The sequence below is a fragment of the Symsagittifera roscoffensis genome, chromosome 3 (genome assembly GCF_963678635.1).
Source record: "Symsagittifera roscoffensis chromosome 3, txSymRosc1.1, whole genome shotgun sequence".
Taxonomy (NCBI): domain Eukaryota; kingdom Metazoa; phylum Xenacoelomorpha; order Acoela; family Convolutidae; genus Symsagittifera; species Symsagittifera roscoffensis.
Window position 1 is genome coordinate 26,612,403 of NC_087064.1, and position 22,145 is coordinate 26,634,547.

Consider the following 22,145-nt stretch of genomic DNA (forward strand, 5'->3'; position numbering starts at 1 on the left):
ACTATGTTGACTATGTTTTTATTGATACGATGTACTTTGAATGAATTTGAAGGTTGAAAATTTTAATGAAAAAAGGGAAAATATGAAGTTCAATCACTTTATATCAGCAATAAACTCTAACTAAAGAGTTAACAAATAACTGATGAGTTCCTTATTTGTTTGTTTCTTCAGGCAATTAAGGCTGAAGTAGGAGAGCTTGAAGCGTTCATGTCCAAAGTACATGAAGAAGGCATGGAGTTTCTGCGCATGACAAAGCCATACACAGTGCAAGAAACCTCCCAACTACCCACAGAAGATGATCAAGGAAGTGACACAGAAAGTAGCTTCGTGTCAGTGCCGACCAGTTCTGGCTTCATTGATCAGTGGAACTACCTGAAGCACAGACTAGAAAAGCGCCAGGCGAAGATTATGAGCGTGCTGTCTAATAATGTGCCAACGCTGAATGCGGCTTCAAGTTCACAGAGAATTGCATTCACGGTAAGTCTTATTGATGTCGGTTTTGTCGGAGATGGTCGCCGTCCTTGCAATCGACTGCGTTATTGCAACCAGCAAATTGATTGCTCGGAACTGTCGGCAATTAAAAAGAACTATATTGTTTAGTTGTGACTATGAACAGCGGATCTCTATGATATCTACGAGTCGGTTTGAATAGTGAGAAATATCATCATCAAAAAATGTCGCAAAGTTAAATAAAGCAAGGTTTCATTTCAGGAGAACTTAATAGCCGTGTCGGATGATGCTATGCAGTCTCTGGAGTCGCGCCAAATGTCACACAAGTATGAGCCAGATGCGTCCACTCGTGCTCTACAACTTCACTTTCAGACTATTCAAAACTGCTGGAAGACACTCATATCCCAGGTAAGAATATATTTCACCATAAGAAGATATGTCAATAAGTCAGAACAATGTTTATCTGCAGTGTTTTTAGATGTAAGGAACCTAGTCTATATCTTGTAGGCAGGGTTGCATGATTAAAATCAACTTGATTTAAATCATTGATTTAAATCGGATTTTAATCGTAGAATAAAAATCAAAAAAATCAACCCTTGTGTTATCCTGCCAAGTGCCGCGGTAAACATACAACCCAGCTTGCAGTATATTACTTTGGTTATGTAATTCGCTCTTCATAGCATACTTTTAACTGGCAAACTTTTTCAGCACTTTCGGATTTATCCATTCCAGTCTCAGAAATTGACTGGGAATTGAAAAATATGGGTAACTTGTTCTTCTTTCGGATGCTGAATCAGTAATTTTGCGTAAATTAATTGATTCTTGAAACAAAAACGTTTCCAATAAAAATCGAAAAAAATCAAGGTAAAATAATAAAAATCGGGTTTAAATCAATCGTCATCAGATTTTTATGCAACCCTGCTTGTAGGGTTTTCTATGATAGGTTCTGCTCATGGCGGGCATCCCTCCGCTCCCTCCACCATTAAGTAATTACTCTCTGCGTCTCATAAGGCTGAAATGAAGAAATGTAATGACATTTTGTAAAGTTTTGTCTTAATGGTTTTGATCGAAGATTAAGTTTTTTTGTTGAGACATGTAATGCAGGAGTTAAGTGACAGCACTAGTAGCTTTGATTTAGGTCAAATCTAAGGACCGGCGTTTGGACCGTCTCCAGGAATTGCAGACCAAATACATGGGTGCCTTGAACGACGCTATTACTTGGCTAGACTCAGTCGAGCTCAAGATATTCTCTAATGGACTGGTCAGGTCTTGCGAGGAACAGCTAATGGACCATGAAATTCTTTTCAAGGAGATGACAACCTTTCAAACTGAGATTGAGATCCTGAACGCTGCATGCGCAGAAGTCATGCGAGAGAATGCTAGTGCCCCAAAACGTGATCAAGCTGACCGAGTTGTTGTTCAGCTGAAGTCCCGTGTAAACGACCTTGAAACTGCTATAAAGAGAAAAGATGCTAAAGTTCAGCGAAATGCTCTAGCAAGAAAGAATCAACAAGATGGCATTGGGAATCTATTCCACAAGTTAGAAGATTTGAGGGATAACGTATTAGAATCATTGAGACGCAATGATTTGACATCGCTCGACAAAAATGACATGTTAAGTAAACACCAAGAAGAATTCAAAAAAGTTCAAAGTGATTTGGCTGAGTTGACCTTGAAACACCGAGAGATGGCAGTCGAAGCTAGTGTGAATGGCGATCATGAGTCAGATAACAGTCTGTCGATGTTGGAACGTCTTTTAGATGACGTCACTTACTTCATGCAACAACTGGAGGCGAAAATACTGAATGACGACGAGCTCAAGGTTTGTCTCCTTGTTTAAGGTGTTTATAAATCTGCGTACAGATGTTTATAACATGCTTGAAAGTTATTTCAATTTAAAGAGTTCAACATCCTTTTTAACTGATAACGAATAACCACATCGTTGAAATTTAAGTAGTTTGGTAAAGCACTATGACAAAAACCAATTATAATAGTGTCCCTACATTCGCTGCAGGTTTTATATATATATATCCCTTCAAAACATTAATTCGTCGGGCGCGAGATCTCATATTCTGAATTTAGTTCTAAAAGCTAATATTTGAACCAAGGTTAATTGGTTATAAAGGCCTGTTCGTAACGAAATTGTGTAAAACCATTGGTTGTAGGTTAAATCAATATAAAGAAACGATGCTTTAATTTAAACGGCTTAAGCAATTGTTAAAAATATTTATATTATGCAGAACGGAAGTTGGAAACAAAAAAGTTTCGAAAAAGTAACTTCAATCCAAATTTGGAAAACTGTGTCCTTTTAGGTTCAATTCACGCATGTGCTGTCCGAGTATGGGACATTTCTGCTGGGAGTGGAGAACAAACTCAAGTGTGAGACGGATTCCATGTCGGCCTCGAATGCAGAAGCTCTTGCAGTCTCACTTGAAAGTTTTAAGGTGACAGGAGAAATGTTTTGAATATTTTTATTTGGTCTCTTACTGTTGATTTTTAAGCAAAACTTTGAGATATAAGATTAAATTGCAGCTCTGTTAATCACTGGTTGTCAGTTAATTTGTGTGAATATAAGCGTGTGAAGTAGGAGGAAAAAGTGACAAGAATCGAAGTTAAATTGGATTGTTCTGATGAGGTGCCGTGAAGTTAAGTTTGCAGTGAAGTTAAGTCTGCTGCCATGAATTAATAAATACAGTTAAAAATGTGAAACTTTAGGAGTTCTTTGAGGACTTGGACGCTCACTGGCATGCAATGAACTCTTTCTATGACCAACTGGAAGCAGGTCTGAAGCAGCAGTTTGCAGAACAGGTGTCACACTTGAACAGCAATACACTCAAGCTCAAGGAGAAGGTAGCTAATCGAGCATCATTTTAATTTTTCTTTCATTTCTAGTGAAGTCTCATTTTTTACCATAATGTTTAATGTCAGAATATTTCAGACTCTTGTGAGCATATCGGTTAGTTTTTTGTCATCCATGTTCGTATTAATCTAAAGAAAATTTTTTTGTCGTTTTAACAATCAGATCAGTGATGTCCATTTAAAAAAATAAAAATTGAAATTTAAATTAGATTTGCTCAAGAAAATTATAAAAATTGTTAGAAATTTAAATTTTTCTTCAGTCTGTTTTTTGCAGTTTTTCTGCCAATTTTGGGGACTTTTTGCAATTTTGTGAAAAGAATTCCCAAGCAATTTTTTGGGCATATCTATTTGCTACAAAAATTCACCAAATTTGTTGTGAAAATTTAGATTGTTTGGTTTTCGCGGAAATGTGAAATTAATTATCATGATTAAGCTCTGTACTTTGGCGTCGGATCGAATAGCGCCGGAGCAATTTGAGTTTTTTTCAATTTAAATTGCTCAGTTTAAATTAAAATTTTTCATTAAATTTGAGTGGGCTGATAATTTAACATTTAAGTAAATTGAAGTTTAAAGGAAAATTTAAATTAATTTAAATTTTTTTAAATTGACATCACTGAATCAGATGATTATTCCAAAATTTTTCTAGGGAAAAACGTCCTGAGTACCAAAATGAGCGCCAATTTCTCTAGCCTGCATCTGCGTTGCATTGGTCGAAATATTGGTAGTCATGAACGCATGTATATTTTTGAAGCAGAAACGAGAGTATCAGTTATTACACAAGCAAAACTTGTGTTATATTATGATTTTTCTTTTTTTTTCAAACCTAAGTCGAGAATGATGTTGCGACGCATATATTGTTGCGACAAAATGTGTTAATTTTGAAAGTGTTAATTTTGATCAAGAACTATCTCTTAGGTACAACCAATGCTAAGGTTAATAAGAAAGACTATTACAATACAAATAGCACTATAGCTTCAAGGTATCTTGGATTCGTAGCCTAGAGGTAGGGAAGGAGACCGCAATAAAATAAGAGGGTTCGAACATGGGCAGAGTCGGATGTTTTAAATGAACTTTTTCGTAAAGTAGTTAAAATGCGTCAGTTATATCAATTGAGGCATGTTAGTTGGTAAATTTCTTTTTTTCTCAAATTGACTGGTACTGCTAATGCGTCATAATTGGCTTGTATCACTGAGCAATTGTTTAGACTCACAATTGGCGTGCGTCGATGAGAAATTTTGTAGACTCAAAGTTTTACTAATTCAGTTTTTCCCAGTAGCGTTATCGGTCATATTTTTGCTTGTATATGCGAAATGCTACTTCGCTTCTGTGTTTCAAATTGAAGGGCACCTCTTTTTTCCGCAGTGTTCTTATTATTATATCCATGTTAGTGTTAACAGTGTTAGGAATTATGTCTCTAACACTGCTAAATTGTGCAGAAAAGTCATTCCGCCTTGTAAATAGTGCGAATCGAATCTACTATTCTGTTTTTGAACTATACTGTTTCATTTTTGTCGTCTTAGTCACCGCAGAAAGGACATCTTGGACATCTGCGATTCTTTCTACCATTCCGAAACCACCTTGTAAAGTTTTCAATGGTGCAGGTAGTTTTGATGCAAGACTTTTTTCAACATTTTAATTTAAAATTTTATGAAGTATTTATTTCTTCAATTTTTGGTTTGACTTTACTGCAAGGGTTTTGCAATCGGGTACTAGGCTTTTTTTCCCTTAAAGAACTTTGTTCTCAGAAGAGAAGAATTGGTAATCATTTTTATAACCCATGGAAAGTGTAGTGTCTAGTAGTTGAATGTTAGGTATGGGCTTTGGGTTCCTGTTATGCGTTTTTGCAAGAGTATTTTTTTTCTGTGTCGAAATATTTCTGTAGAATATCGGAGCTGGAAGGTGTCGGCGTAATTTCCGAAAATTTTTCAAATTAACCTTCTTTAGTATTTTGCAGGAGCGATTGATTTCTAATATGAAGTTTAAGAAAAATTTAATTCATCCTTCTAAAACAATAAAAACGCACATTTTTGTTAAGTTTTTCGACATTTGATTTTATTTTTTTTGGTCAATGTATTCTAACCCTTTTTAAAGGTAGCCACTTCATTTGAAAAAAATTGTGTCAAATCAGAATTAAATCAACACAACCTTTTGGGTAATTTTATTCAAAAATGCTATACGCATTTGCTGTTTTACTCTGTCAACTTGAGTTGCTGTCTGCTACTTTTCCTGATTAACTTGTTGTGTTCCTTTAAACAAATTAAATGTGTTGAAATAGTAACGAAATAACTTTTTATGTTTTTCGTTGCCAGTTTTTTAAAAATATATATTCTATTTAATAGTATTTCACTTCCAGACAATATTGATACGTTTCCGGACTCATTCTTTTTTTAAAATAAAGATATTTCAATGATACGCCTTTTTTGTCTTTTTTATCAAAAATATTTCAATTGCGTTTTTTCTATTGATGTTTTTTCAGCTTTCTCTTTCTTCAAACTTGTTTTTGATTTACCGGAGTTTCTTTTTTTTAGGATTTAGAATTGGCGTTTGTTTTCGGCTTCAGAATTTTTCAAAGTTTTTTTGTATGTTTTTAGCAGCCTCTCTTTCTTGTTTCTACATATTTGTTTGATTCGAGGTTTTTTGAGCAATTTCTCCGTTAAGCAAGAAGAAAAGTTATTAGATGTTGAATTGTTCTGTAATTGTTTTCGAAGTTTATGATTTTCAGAAGTTTGTTGTTTGTGGAATCGTTTCGAGTTTTTTTTTCAGGTGAAGTATGTTGTTTCCTTATTCTTACTTGTTTTGATTCTCGAAAAGTGATTTGAAATTGTCCGGTAATAGTGTATTGTCTTATCTGTAGAAAAATCAGAATTCTTTTTTTTTGCATCAGTGTGCCGCTTACGAATAGTTTCATCGCGTATATTTTGTATAGTTGGCAGGTTTAAAACGTCAGTTGGAGTCAAACTGAGTTCGTTGCTAGTTCTAATTTCAATAATATTTTCCAATGTTTTTTCAATCTGATTTTCAAAATTGTTTGCAATGTGATATTCCATTTTTTTCGAGACACATTTTCCATCGCAATTGTGCGAAGCTCTGTTTCCCCTCTGTGTTGAATTTGCTTTTAATCATATTCAGTCATTTTTGTATTGCAAAAGGCGCGAAGCTCTGCTTCGCTTCTGTCTATTATTATGAACTATAATTATGATTATTGTTAACAGGGAGCGGAAGTTGGCAAGTGTCTGCAGATGAGTGTTGAGCATTGGGAGAGTGTGAGTAGAGACATGGACTCGGCCGAGTTGTGGTTGAGCACAGCTCAGCAGAGCCCAGTGGCTAGACTGAGAGAAGACATGTGGATCCTAGTGGACACATGGGATGAGGCACGGGACCTCAAGGCCACACTCACGGTCAGTATGGTCTGAAAATAAATTTCTTGATTTAGTTGGGTAGTAACCCCCATTTAATACTTGTGATCAACCACCTTTAGTGTTGGGGAAGGGTTTGTAGTAAAATTAGAACTGTTTGAGACCCACAAAATTTTAGGTATCAGGGTCAAAAATGTGACAGTTTGCGTATGTTTAAATTAGCCTTAGGACTTATTTTTTTGTTTTTATTTGTTTTCTTGACTTTATGGTTAGAAATAGTTCGATTCACCTCCAATTATTTGAAATAATTTTTCATGTGAAATTTCAGATTATAAAGTTGAGTAAATAATTAAATTAATAGAAGATGGAAGATCATCACTGTTCTCACAGCTTTGGTAAACTGAAGATTCAACAAATTAATCGCCTCTTTATTTTGAAAATTTACATCTTTCGGATAAATGCAATAAACTCATTGGGATCTTTTTTTTATGGCTGGCCTTTAATGGACTAAAACCGAATTTTTAAACCGGTGAACGTTTCATGTTTTCACATTTTATTTTACAGGACATGCAAGCTGACCTGTACGTACAAGAATCCAACGCTCACAGGGTGTTACAGAAAGCACGCCTCCTGTTCAAAAACCCAATCAACTGTCCCTCAATTGAAACGAGGTCATCCAAGTTCGAACAGAACTGGAACGATCTCTTCTCGACGGTCACAAAACGACACGAGCAGGTGTATATGCTGGTGGAAGAATGGAGCAAGTTTAACAAGCTGTCCAATGAGTTGGCACAGTGGCTGGATCGGGTCAGGGAGAAAGTGAATTATTTGAAGACTACAAAGTACTCGAATATGAATGCGGCTGAACTGTACCTTAAACTACAGGACCTCATGGTACGAAATAATTTTTCAATGAACATGTCATCAAATTAAGACAATGCCCTAACACGTGTTTGTATCATGCTGCAATTTCAACTGAAGTTCAAAAAAAACTAAAATAAATTGCTACTTGAAGTATTTCGCAAAGATATCAGAAAATATCTAGGGGCAGCGAAATCGAATACCTTCACAGATATTTTCTCTTGTAGTTTTGTGAAGTTGTTTTTTTTTTTGATAATTATTTTCTCTAATTCTGTTGCACACGCTAAGGTTAGTAGTTGAAGTCGACCTCTAGTCCAATATATTGAATAGTAACATATTGACAGGCGATGGCTCGAGACATGGTGTGGAATGAAATGACCTTGGAGCGCATCGGACACCTGGCGGAGTCAGTGAAGAGACAGTGCTGCAGTCACATGCCCAAAGAAGTGGAGACCAAACTAAGGACTATCCACACCCAATGGGACTTCGTCAGACACGAAATTGGTAAGTGCGAGATGACCACAAAGCAAAACAATTCAGATATATATGCAACCTATTGCTGCTACGTAATCAACCTTTTTGTTTGATACCTGAGCATTTATGAACTTGCAAATTTTGTGGTATACTTTTGATTTTATCTAAATGAAATTGTCCATTCAAATTAAATTTGCCACAACTCCAGCTTTTTCGTTTGGCGATCAACTACATTTATATTTGGTTGTACTTGTCCACTCCAATGATGAAAACTAGTGATTTGACTTATGATTCTTTTCTACCAAGATCTGATTGTTATTGCCAATTTGAGTTGATGACAACTAAGGTCACTGAGGATATTTTTTTTTCACCAAGCTCTGATTATTCTGTTTTTTTTTCAGTTATAAAATCAGTCTTTGTTTGATAATTGTCGCTACTGTTTTTTTTACGCCTTCCAAATTGTTTTTCTACATGAAAAAAGTCGAGAAGCTGAATAAAAAATTAAAATGTAAGGTTTTAATCTGATTAAGTTTTTGAAAAAGAATTTGGAAATAATTGTGCATGTTTGTTTTAACTGAGCCTTAAGCTCGGCTACCATGAGTTTTAGTTGAGTTTCTTGATTTTAATGATGAAATCAACGAGATTTGACTTCTGATTTTTTCCACCAAGATCTCTGATTGTTGTGCCTTATAACTGATGATTTTTGTAGTTACCGGGGAAACCACTTATTTCTTTCTCCAATATTGGTTCATCTACTTGTTTTTAATCTTAAATTTGTCCGTGTTTTTGTAGTGCATCTTGTTTTTCCTTTTTTTTCTTGAAAGTTTTTTGGCAAAATAAAAAACCTGAAGCATATAAAAACTTGCGTTTTTAATGGTTTAAGTTTGGTTTGATCTGAATTAAATTGCTGCATCTCAAGCTATTTAGATTGGCGTTTAGCTATTTTTGGTATTAGATTGTACTTTTCTACTCAAATGATGAAAACTACGCTATTTGACTTCAGATTCTTTTCTACCAGGATCTGACGGTTACTGCCAATTTGAGTTGATGACAACTAAGGTCACTGAGGATGTTTTTTTTTTCATCAAGCTCTGATTACTGTTTTGTTTTCAGAGATAAAACCAGGCTTTGATTTATAGTTTTTTTCCTGTTTTTTTACGCTTTCCAAATTGTTTCTATACATGAAAGAAGTCGAGAAGCTGAATAAAAAATTAAAATGTCAGGTTTTAATCTGATTAAGGTTTTTAAAAAGGAAGTTGGAAATAATTGCATGTTTGTTTCAGCTGAGTTTTTAGCACGGCTACCATGAGTGTTTGTGCGTTTCTCAGTTTTAGTGATGAAAACAACGAGATTTGACTTCTGATTTTTTCCACCAAGATCTCTGATTGTTGTGCCCTTATAAGTGAAGTTTTTTATAGTTACCGGGGAAACCACTTATTTCTTTCTCCAATATTGATTTTTTTTACTTGTTTTAAATTTAATATTTGTCCGTGTTTTTGTAATTTTCCGTGTTTTTCCTTTTTATCTTGAAAGTTTTTTGGCAAAATAAAAAACCTGAAGCTTTTAAAAGCTTGCGTTTTGAATGGTATAAATTTGGTTTAATCTAATTTGAATTGTCCCTTTTTCACTTTAAATTCCTGCATCTCAAGCTATCTAGCTTGGCGTTTAGCTATATTTGGTATTAGATAGTACTTTTCTACTCAAATGATGAAAACTACTCTATTTGACTTCTTGTTTTTTTTCTACCAAGATCTGATTGTTATTGCCAATTTGAGTTGATGACAACTAAGGTCACTGAGGATGATTTTTTTTTCATCAAGCTCTGATCATTCTGGTTTTTTTTTCAGAGTTAAAATTAGTTTCTGGCTGATAGTTTTCTTTCCTGCTTCTTTTACGCCTTCCAAATTGTTTTTATACATGAAAAAATTCGAGAAGCTGAATAAAAAAATTAAAATGTAAGGTTTTAATCTGGTTAAGGTTTTTAAAAACGAAAATGGAAATAATTGTGCATGTTTGTTTTACTTGAGCCTTAAGCTCGGCTCCCATGCGTTTTAGTTGAGCTTCTTGATTTCAGTGATGAAAACAACGGGATTTGACTTCTGATTTTTTCCACCAAGATCTCTGATTGTTGTGCCTTATAACTGATGATTTTTATAGTTACCGGGGAAACCACTTATTTCTTTCTCCAATATTGGTTCATCTGCTTGTTTTTTATCTTATATTTGTCCGTGTTTTTGTAGTGCATCTTTTTTTCCTTTTTTTTCTCGAAAGTTTTCTGGCAAAATAAAAAAACCTGAAGCATTTAAAAACTTGGGTTTTTAATGGTATAGATTTGGTTTAATCTAAATTGAATTGTCCCTTTCTCACATTAAATTGCTGCATCTCAAGCTATCTAGCTCGGCGTTTAGCTATTTTTGGTATTAGATTGTACTTTTCTACTCAAATGATGAAAACTACGCTATTTGACTTCAGATTCTTTTCTACCAAGAACTGATTGTTATTGCCAATTTGAGTTGATGACAACTAAGGTCACTGAGGATGCTTTTTTTTCATCAAGCTCTGATCATTCTGTTTTTTTTTCAGAGTTAAAATTAGTCTCTGGCTGATAGTTTTCTTTCCTGCTTCTTTTACTCCTTCCAAATTGTTTTTATACATGAAAAAATTCGAGAAGCTGAATAAAAAATTAAAATGTAAGGTTTTAATCTGGTTAAGGTTTTTAAAAACGAAAATGGAAATAATTGTGCGTGTTTGTTTTTCTTGAGCCTTAAGCTCGGCTCCCATGCGTTTTAGTTGAGCTTCTTGATTTCAGTGATGAAAACAACGAGATTTGACTTCTGATTTTTTCAGCCAAGATCTCTGATTGTTGTGCCCTATAACTGACGATTTTTATAGTTACCGGGGAAACCACTTATTTCTTTCTCCAATATTGGTTCATCTAATTGTTTTTTATCTTATATTTGTCCGTGTTTTTGTAGTGCATCTTGTTTTTCCTCTTTTTCTCGATTTTGGCAAAATAAAAAAACCTGAAGCATTTAAAAACTTGCGTTTTTAATGGTATAAATTTGGTTTAATCTAAATTGAATTGTCCCTTTTTCACATTAAATTGCTGCATATCAAGCTATCTAGCTTGGCGCTAAGCTATATTTGGTATTAGATTAGACTTTTCTACTCAAATGATGAAAACTACGCTATTTGACTTCTGATTTTTTTTCTACCAAGATCTGATTGTCATTGCCAATTTGAGATGTTGACAACTATGGTCACTGATGATCTTTTTTTCATCAAGCTCTGATTATTCTGTTTTTGTTTTCAGAGATAAAATCAGTCTTTGGTTGATAGTTTTCTTTCCTGTTTCTTTTACGCCTTCCAAATTGTTTTCATACATGAAAAAAGTCGAGAAGCTGAATAAAAAATCAAGTTTTAAGGTTTTAATCTGATTAAGGTTTTGAAAAACGAAGCTGGAAATTATTGTGCATGTTTGTTTTAGCTGAGCCTTTAGCTCGGCTACCATGAGGTTTTGTTGCATTTCTTAGTTTTAGTGATGAAAACAACGAGATTTGACTTCTGATTTTTTCCACCAAGATCTCTGATTGTTGTGCTCTTATAAGTGAAGATTTTTATAGTTACCGGGGAAACCACTTATTTTTTTCTCCAAAATTGATTCTTTTACTTTTTTTAAATTTAATATTTGTCCGTGTTTTTGTAATTTTTCGTGTTTTCCTTTTTATCTCGAAAATTTTTCGGCAAAATAAAAACCTGAAGCATTTAAAAACTTGCGTTTTTAATGGTATAAATTTGGTTTAATCAAAATTGAATTGTCCCTTTTCCACTTTAAATTGCTGCATATCAAGCTGTCTAGCTTAAAGTTTAGCTATACTTGTTATAAGATTGTACTTTTCTTTTCAAATGATGAAAACTGCGCTATTTGACTTCTGATTTTTTTACTACCAAGATCTGATTGTCATTGCCAATTTGAGATGTTGACAACTATGGTCACTGATGATCTTTTTTTTATCAAGCTCTGATTATTCTGTTTTTGTTTTCAGAGATAAAATCAGTCTTTGGTTGATAGTTTTCTTTCCTGTTTCTTTTACGCCTTCCAAATTGTTTTCATACATGAAAAAAGTCGAGAAGCTGAATAAAAAATCAAGTTTTAAGGTTTTAATCTGATTAAGGTTTTTAAAAACGAAGCTGGAATTTATTGTGCATGTTTGTTTTAGCTGAGCGTTTAGCTCGGCTACCATGAGGTTTTGTTGCATTTCTTAGTTTTAGTGATGAAAACAACGAGATTTGACTTCTGATTTTTTCCACCAAGATCTCTGATTGTTGTGCTCTTATAAGTGAAGATTTTTATAGTTACCGGGGAAACCACTTATTTTTTTCTCCAAAATTGATTCTTTTACTTTTTTTAAATTTAATATTTGTCGGTGTTTTTGTAATTTTTCGTGTTTTCCTTTTTATCTCGAAAATTTTTCGGCAAAATAAAAACCTGAAGCATTTAAAAACTTGCGTTTTTAATGGTATAAATTTGGTTTAATCAAAATTGAATTGTCCCTTTTCCACTTTAAATTGCTGCATATCAAGCTGTCTAGCTTAAAGTTTAGCTATACTTGTTATAAGATTGTACTTTTCTTTTCAAATGATGAAAACTACGCTATTTGACTTCTGATTTTTTTACTACCAAGATCTGATTGTCATTGCCAATTTGAGATGTTGACAACTATGGTCACTGATGATCTTTTTTTTATCAAGCTCTGATTATTCTGTTTTTGTTTTCAGAGATAAAATCAGTCTTTGGTTGATAGTTTTCTTTCCTGTTTCTTTTACGCCTTCCAAATTGTTTTCATACATGAAAAAAGTCGAGAAGCTGAATAAAAAATCAAGTTTTAAGGTTTTAATCTGATTAAGGTTTTTAAAAACGAAGCTGGAATTTATTGTGCATGTTTGTTTTAGCTGAGCGTTTAGCTCGGCTACCATGAGGTTTTGTTGCATTTCTTAGTTTTAGTGATGAAAACAACGAGATTTGACTTCTGATTTTTTCCACCAAGATCTCTGATTGTTGTGCTCTTATAACTGAAGATTTTTATAGTTACCGGGGAAACCACTTATTTTTTTCTCCAAAATTGATTCTTTTACTTTTTTAAATTTAATATTTGTCCGTGTTTTTGTAATTTTTCGTGTTTTTCCTTTTTATCTGAAAATTTTTCGGCAAAATAAAAACCTGAAGCATTTAAAAACTTGCGTTTTTAATGGTATAAATTTGGTTTAATCTAAATTGAATTGTCCCTTTTTCACTTTAAATTGCTGCATATCAAGCTGTCTAGCTTAAAGTTTAGCTATACTTGTTATAAGATTGTACTTTTCTACTCAAATGATGAAAACTACGCTATTTGACTTCTGATTTTTTTCTACCAAGATCTGATTGTTATTGCCAATTTGAGTTGATAACAACTCTGGTCACTGAGGATTTTTTTTTCACCAAGCTCTGATTTTTCTGTTTTTTCCAGTTATAAAATCAGTCTTTCCTTAATAATTATCTCTACTGTTTCTTTTACGCCTTCCAAATTGTTTTTCTACATGAAAAAAGTCCTGAAGCTGAATAAAAAATTAAATTGTAAGGTTTTAATCTGGTTAAGGTTTTTAAAAACGAAATTGGAAATAAGTGTGCATGTTTGTTTTAGCTGAGCTTTTAGCTCGGCTACCATGAGGTTTTGTTTAGCTATATTTGGAATTAGTCTGTACTTTTCTACTCAAATGATGAAAACTACGCTCTTTGATTTCTGATTTTTTTCTACCAAGACCTGATTGTTATTGCCAATTTCGAGAAGCTGAATAAAAAATTAAAATGTAAGATTTGAATCTGGTTAAGGTTTTTGAGAACGAAGTTGGAAATAATTGTGAATGTTTGTTTTAATTGAGCCTTAAGCTCGGCTACCATGAGTTTTAGTTGAGTTTCTTGATTTTAGTGATGAAAACAACGAGATTTGACTTCTGATTATTTCCACCAAGATCTCTGATTGTTGTGCCTTATAACTGATGCTTTTTATAGTTACCGAGGAAACCAAGCTTTGTTTTTTTTTCAGAGATAAAATCAGTCTTTGATTGATAGTTTTTTTTCCTGTTTCTTTTACGCCTTCCAAATTGTTTTCATACATGAAAAAAGTCGAGAAGCTGAATAAAAAATTAAATTGTAAGGTTTTAATCTGATTAACGTTTTTAAAAACGAAGTTAGAAATAATTGTGCATGTTTGTTTTAGCTGAGCCTTTAGCTCGGCTACCATGAGGTTTTGTTGCATTTCTTAATTTTAGTGATGAAAACAACGAGATTTGACTTCTGATTTTTTCCACCAAGATCTCTGATTGTTGTGCCCTTATGTTTTTTATAGTTACCGGGGAAACCACTTATTTCTTTCTCCAATATTGATTCTATTTCTTTTTTTAAATTTAAAGTTTGTCCGTGTTTTTGTAATTTTTCGTGTTTTTCCTTTTTATCTCGAAAGTTTTTCGGCAAAATACAAAACCTGAAGCATTTAAAAACTTGCGTTTTTAATGGTATAAATTTGGTTTAATCTAAATTGAATTGTCCCTTTTTCACTTTAAATTGCTGCATATCAAGCTGTCTAGCTTAAAGTTTAGCTATACCTGGTATAAGATTGTACTTTTCTACTCAAATGATGAAAACTACGCTATTTGACTTCTGATTTTTTTCTACCAAGATCTGATTGTTATTGCCAATTTGAGTTGATAACAACTCTGGTCACTGAGGATTTTTTTTCACCAAGCTCTGATTATTCTGTTTTTTTTTTTCAGTTATAAAATCAGTCTTTCCTTAATAATTATCTCTTCTGTTTCTTTTACGCCTTCCAAATTGTTTTTCTACATGAAAAAAGTCCTGAAGCTGAATAAAAAATTAAATTGTAAGGTTTTAATCTGCTTAAGGTTTTAAAACGAAATTGGAAATAAGTGTGCATGTTTGTTTTAGCTGAGCCTTTAGCTCGGCTACCATGAGGTTTTGTTTAGCTATATTTGGATTTAATCTGTACTTTTCTACTCAAATGATGAAAACTACGCTCTTTGACTTCTGATTTTTTTCTACCAAGACCTGATTGTTATTGCCAATTTGAGTTGATAACAACTATGGTCACTGAGTATACTTTTTTCACCAAGCTCTGATTATTCTGTTTTTTTTTTCAGAGTTAAAATTAGTCTCTGGTTGATAGTTTTCTTTCCTGTTTCTTTTACGCCTTCCAAATTGTTTTTATACATAAAAAAATTCGAGAAGCTGAATAAAAATTTAAAATGTAAGGTTTTAATCTGGTTAAGGTTTTTAAAAATGAAGTTGGAAATAATTGTGAATGTTTGTTTTAATTGAGCCTTAAGCTCGGCTACCATGAGTTTTAGTTGAGTTTCTTGATTTTAGTGATGAAAACAACGAGATTTGACTTCTGATTTTTTCCACCAAGATCTCTGATTGTTGTGCCTTATAACTGATGATTTTTATAGTTACCGGGGGAAACCAAGCTCTGTTTTTTTTCAGAGATAAAATCAATCTTTGGTTGATAGTTTTCTTTCCTGTTTCTTCTACGCCTTCCAAATTGTTTTCTTACATGAAAAAGGTCGAGAAGCTGAATAAAAATATAAATTGTAAGGTTTTAATCTGATTAAGGTTTTTAAAAACGAAGTTAGAAGTAATTGTGCATGTTTGTTTTAGCTGAGCCTTTAGCTTGGCTACCATGAGGTTTTGTTTCATTTCTTAATTTTAGTGATGAAAACAACGAGATTTGACTTCTGATTTTTTCCACCAAGATCTCTGATTGTTGTGCCCTTATGTTTTTTATAGTTACCGGGGAAACCACTTATTTCCTTCTCCAATATTGATTCTTTTACTTTTTTAAATTTAAAATTTGTCCGTGTTTTTTAATTTTTCGTGTTTTTCCTTTTTATCTCGAAAGTTTTTTGGCAAAATACAAAACCTGAAGCATTTAAAAACTTGCGTTTTTAATGGTATCAATTTGGTTTAATCTAAATTGAATTGTCCCTTTTTCACTTTGAATGGCTGCATATCAAGCTGTCTAGCATGGCGTTTAGCTATATTTGGTTTTAGAGTGTACTTTTCTACTGATTGTTATTGCCAATTTGAGTTGATAACAACTATGGTCACTGAGTATACTTTTTTCACCAAGCTCTGATTATTCTGTTTTTTTCAGAGTTAAAATTATTCTCTGGTTGATAGTTTTCTTTCCTGTTTCTTTTACGCCTGCTAAATTGTTTTTATACATAAAAAAATTCGAGAAGCTGAATAAAAAATTAAATTGTAAGGTTTTAATCTGATTAAGGTTTTAAAAAACGAAGTTAGAAATAATTGTGCATGTTTGTTTTAGCTGAGCCTTTAGCTCGGCTACCATGAGGTTTTGTTGCATTTCTTAATTTTAGTGATGAAAACAACGAGATTTGACTTCTGATTTTTTCCACCAAGATCTCTGATTGTTGTGCCCTTGTGTTTTTTTATAGTTACCGGGGAAACCACTTATTTCTTTCTCCAATATTGATTCTTTTACTTTTTTTAAATTTAAAATTTGTCCGTGTTTTTGTAATTTTTCGTGTTTTTCCTTTTTATCTCGAAAGTTTTTCGGCAAAATACAAAACCTGAAGCATTTACAAGCTTGCGTTTTGAATGGTATAAATTTGGTTTAATCTAATTTGAATTGTCCCTTTTTCTTTTTAAATGGCTGCATATCAAGCTGTCTAGCTTGGCGTTTAGCTATATTTGGTTTTAGAGTGTACTTCTCTACTCAAATGATGAAAACTACGCTATTTGACTTATGTTTTTTTTTCTACCAAGATCTGATTGTTATTGCCAATTTGAGTTGATAACAACTATGGTCACTGAGGATACTTTTTTCACCAAGCTCTGATTATTCTGTTTTTTTCGGTTATAAAATCAGACTTTCCTTGATAATTATCTCTACTGTTTTTTACGCCTTCCAAATTGTTTTTCTACATGAAAAAAGTCGAGAAGCTGAATAAAAATTAAATTGTAAGGTTTAATCTGGTTAAGGTTTTTAAAAACGAAATTGGAAATAAATGTGCATGTTTGTTTTAGCGAGCCTTTAGCTCGGCTACCATGAGTGTTTGTGCGTTTCTTAGTTTAGTGATGAGAACAACGAGATTTGACTTCTGATTTTTTCCACCAAGATCTCTGATTGTTGTGCCCTTATAACTGATGATTTTTATAGTTACCGTGGAAACCACTCATTTCTTTCTCCAATATTGATTCTTCTACTTATTTTTTATCTTATGTTTGTCCCTGTTTTTTGTAATGCTTCTTGTTTTTCCTTTTTATCTCGAAAGTTTTTTGGCAAAATAAAAAACCTGAAGCATTTAAAAACTTGCGTTTATAATGGTGTAAATATGGTTTTATCTTTATTGAATTGTTCTTTTTTCACATTAAATTGCTGCATCTCAAGCTATATAGTTTGGCGTTTAGCTATATAGTATTAGGTTGTACTTTTCTACTCATATGATGAAAACTACGCTATTTGACTTTTGATTCTTTTCTACCAAGATCTGATTGTTATTGCCAATTTGAGTTGATGACAGCTAAGGTCACTGAGGATACTTTTCACCAAGGTCTGATTATTCTGTTTTCTTTTCAGAGTTAAAATTAGTTTCTGGTTGATAGTTTTCTTTTCTGTTTCTTTTACACGCCTTCCAAATTGTTTTTATACATGAAAAAATTCGAGAAGCTGAATAAAAAATTAAAATGTAAGGTGAATCAATTGTGAATGTTTGTTTTAATTGAGCCTTAAGCTCGGCCACCATGAGTTTTAGTTGAGTTTCTTGATTTTAGTGATGAAAACAACGAGATTTGACTTCTGATTTTTTCCATTAAGATCTCTGATTGTTGTGCCTTATAACTGATGCTTTTTATAGTTACCGAGGAAACCAAGCTTTGTTTTTTTTTCAGAGATAAAATCAGTCTTTGATTGATAGTTTTCTTTCCTGTTTCTTTTATGCCTTCCAAATTGTTTTCATACATGAAAAAAGTCGAGAAGCTGAATAAAAAATAAATTGTAAGGTTTTAATCTGATTAACGTTTTTAAAAACGAAGTTAGAAATAATTGTGCATGTTTGTTTTAGCTGAGCCTTTAGCTCGGCTACCATGAGGTTTTGTTGCATTTCTTAATTTTAGTGATGAAAACAACGAGATTTGACTTCTGATTTTTTCCACCAAGATCTCTGATTGTTGTGCCCTTATGTTTTTTATAGTTACCGGGGAAACCTTTTATTTCTTTCTCCAATATTGATTGTTTTACTTTTTTTAATTTAATATTTGTCCGTGTTTTTGTAATTTTTCGTGTTTTTCCTTTTTATCTCGAAAGTTTTTCGGCAAAATACAAAACCTGAAGCATTTAAAAACTTGCGTTTTTAATGGTATAAATTTGGTTTAATCTAAATTGAATTGTCCCTTTTTCACTTTATATTGCTGCATATCAAGCTGTCTAGCTTGGCGTTTAGCTATATTTGGTTTTAGAGTGTACTTTTCTACTCAAATGATGAAAACTACTCTATTTGACTTCTGACTTCTGAGGTTTTGTTGCATTTCTTAATTTTAGTGATGAAAACAACGAGATTTGATTTCTGATTTTTTTCACCAAAATCTCTGATTGTTGTGCCTTTATGATTTTTATAGTTACCGGGGAAACCACTTATTTCTTTCTCCAATATTGACTCTTTTACTTTTTTTAAATTTAATGTTTGTCCGTGTTTTTGTAATTTTTCGTTTTTTTCCTTTTTATCTCGAAAGCTTTTCGGCAAAAAACAAAACCTGAAGCATTTAAAAACTTGCGTTTTTAATGGTATAAATTTGGTTTAATCTAAATTGAATTGTCCGTTTTTCACTTTAAATTGCTGCATATCAAGCTGTCTAGCTTGGCGTTTAGCTATATTTGGTTTTAGAGTGTACTTTTCTACTCAAATGATGAAAACTACGCTATTTGACTTCTGATTTTTTTCTACCAAGATCTGATTTTTATTGCCAATTTGAGTTGATAACAACTTTGGTCACTGAGGATACTTTTTTTCACCAAGCTCTGATTATTCAGTTTTTTTTTCAGTTAGTAGCGATAATTATCAAGCAAAGACTGATTTTATAACTGAAAAAAAAACTGAATAATCAGAGCTTGGTGAAAAATAGTATCCTCAGTGACCAAAGTTGTTATCAACTCAAATTGGCAATAAAAATCAGATCTTGGTAGAAAAAATCAGAAGTCAAATAGCGTAGTTTTCATCAAAGAGCTGATTGTTATTGGCAATTTGAGTTGATGACAACTGAAGTCACTGAGGATACTTTTTCTTACCAAGCTCTGATTATTCTGTTTTTTTTTCAGAGATAAAATCAGTCTTTGATTGATAGTTTTCTTTCCTGTTTCTTTTATGCCTTCCAAATTGTTTTCATACATGAAAAAAGTCGAGAAGCTGAATGAAAAATTAAATTGTAAGGTTTCAATCTGGTTAAGGTTTTTAAAAACGAAGTTGGAAATAATTGTGCTTGTTTGTTTTAGCTGAGCCTTTAGCTCGGCTACCATGAGGTTTTGTTGCATTTCTTAATTTTAGTGATGAAAACAACGAGATTTGACTTCTGATTTTTTCCACCAAGATCTCTGATTAAGGTGCCCTTATAAGTAAAGATTTTTATAGTTACCGGGGAAACCACTCATTTCTTTCTCCAATATTGATTTTTTTTTACTTGTTTTTAATTTAAAATTTGTCTGTGTTTTTGTAATTTTCTGTGTTTTCCTTCTTATCTCGAAAGTTTTTTGGCAAAATAAAAAACCTGAAGCATTTAAAAACGTGCGTTTTTAATGGTATAAAATTGTTTTATCTAAATTGAATTGTCCCTTTTTCACATTAAATTGCTGCATCTCAAGCAATCTAGCTTGGCGTTTAGCTATATTTGGAATTAGTCTATACTTTTCTACTCAAATGATGAAAACTACGCTCTTTGACTTCTGATTTTTTTCTACCAAGATCTGATTGTTATTGCCAATTTGCTTTGATAACAACTATGGTCACTGAGGATACTTTTTCTAACCAAGCTCTGATTATTCTGTTTTTTTCAGAGGTAAAATCAGTCTTTGGTTGATAGTTTTCTTTTCTGTTTCTTTTACGCCTTCCAAATTGTTTTCATACATGAAAAAAGTCGAGAAGCTGAATGAAAAATTAAATTGAAGGGTTTTTAATATGGTTAAGGTTTTTAAAAACGAAGTTGGAAATAATTGTGCATGTTTGTTTTAGCTGCGCCTTTAGCTCGGATATCATGAGGTTTTGTTGCATTTCTTAGTTTTAGTGATGAAAACAACGAGATTTGACTTTTTTCACATTAAATTGCTGCATCTCAAGCTATATAGTTTGGCGTTTAGCTATATAGTATTAGGTTGTACTTTTCTACTCAAATGATGAAAACTACGCTATTTGACTTTTGATTCTTTTCTACCAAGATCTGATTGTTACTGCCAATTTGAGTTGATGACAGCTAAGGTCACTGAGGATACTTTTTTCACCAAGCTCTGATTATTCTGTTTTCTTTTCAGAGTTAAAATTAGTTTCTGGTTGATAGTTTTCTTTTCTGTTTCTTTTACGCCTTCCAAATTGTTTTTATACATGAAAAAAGTCCTGAAGCTGAATAAAAAAAATCAAATTGTAAGGTTTTAATCTGGTTAAGGTTTTAAAACGAAACTGGAAATAAGTGTGCATGTTTGTTTTAGCTGAGCCTTTAGCTCGGCTACCATGAGGTTTTGTTTAGCTATATTTGGATTTAATCTGTACTTTTCTACTCAAATGATGAAAACTACGCTCTTTGACTTCTGATTTTTTTCTACCAAGACCTGATTGTTATTGCCAATTTGAGTTGATAACAACTATGGTCACTGAGTATACTTTTTTCACCAAGCTCTGATTATTCTGTTTTTTTTTCAGAGTTAAAATTATTCTCTGGTTGATAGTTTTCTTTCCTGTTTCTTTTACGACTTCCAAATTGTTTTTATACATAAAAAAATTCGAGAAGCTGAATAAAAAATTAAAATGTAAGGTTTTAATCTGGTTAAGGTTTTTAAAAACGAAGTTGGAAATAATTGTGAATGTTTGTTTTAATTGAGCCTTAAGCTCGGCTACCATGAGTTTTAGTTGAGTTTCTTGATTTTAGTGATGAAAACAACGAGATTTGACTTCTGATTTTTTCCACCAAGATCTCTGATTGTTGTGCCTTATAACTGATGATTTTTATAGTTACCGGGGAAACCAAGCTCTGTTTTTTTTCAGAGATAAAATCAATCTTTGGTTGATAGTTTTCTTTCCTGTTTCTTCTACGCCTTCCAAATTGTTTTCATACATGAAAAAAGTCGAGAAGCTGAATAAAAAATTAAATTGTAAGGTTTTAATCTGATTAAGGTTTTAAAAAACGAAGTTAGAAATAATTGTGCATGTTTGTTTTAGCTGAGCCTTTAGCTCGGCTACCATGAGGTTTTGTTGCATTTCTTAATTTTAGTGATGAAAACAACGAGATTTGACTTTTTTCACATTAAATTGCTGCATCTCAAGCTATATAGTTTGGCGTTTAGCTACATAGTATTAGGTTGTACTTTTCTACTCAAATGATGAAAACTACGCTATTTGACTTTTGATTCTTTTCTACCAAGATCTGATTGTTACTGCCAATTTGAGTTGATGACAGCTAAGGTCACTGAGGATACTTTTTTCACCAAGCTCTGATTATTCTGTTTTCTTTTCAGAGTTAAAATTAGTTTCTGGTTGATAGTTTTCTTTTCTGTTTCTTTTACGCCTTCCAAATTGTTTTTATACATGAAAAAAGTCCTGAAGCTGAATAAAAAAAATCAAATTGTAAGGTTTTAATCTGGTTAAGGTTTTAAAACGAAACTGGAAATAAGTGTGCATGTTTGTTTTAGCTGAGCCTTTAGCTCGGCTACCATGAGGTTTTGTTTAGCTATATTTGGATTTAATCTGTACTTTTCTACTCAAATGATGAAAACTACGCTCTTTGACTTCTGATTTTTTTCTACCAAGATCTGATTGTTATTGCCAATTTGCTTTGATAACAACTATGGTCACTGAGGATACTTTTTCTAA

General features: G+C 32.5%; 1 protein-coding gene across 2 annotated transcripts in view; it reads left to right on the forward strand.

Moving 5' to 3' along the window:
- The window catches only part of LOC134841274 (nesprin-1-like), a 118,945-nt gene that overhangs the window by 14,657 nt on the left and 82,143 nt on the right, over positions 1 to 22,145 (forward strand). For both annotated transcript variants that reach the window (XM_063857155.1, XM_063857154.1), the window contains exons 8-15: positions 172 to 477; positions 712 to 858; positions 1,589 to 2,272; positions 2,763 to 2,894; positions 3,166 to 3,300; positions 6,522 to 6,707; positions 7,230 to 7,559; positions 7,871 to 8,030. In XM_063857155.1, coding sequence (XP_063713225.1) covers positions 172 to 477; positions 712 to 858; positions 1,589 to 2,272; positions 2,763 to 2,894; positions 3,166 to 3,300; positions 6,522 to 6,707; positions 7,230 to 7,559; positions 7,871 to 8,030 — 2,080 coding nt within the window. The remainder of the gene's footprint in view (positions 1 to 171; positions 478 to 711; positions 859 to 1,588; positions 2,273 to 2,762; positions 2,895 to 3,165; positions 3,301 to 6,521; positions 6,708 to 7,229; positions 7,560 to 7,870; positions 8,031 to 22,145) is intronic.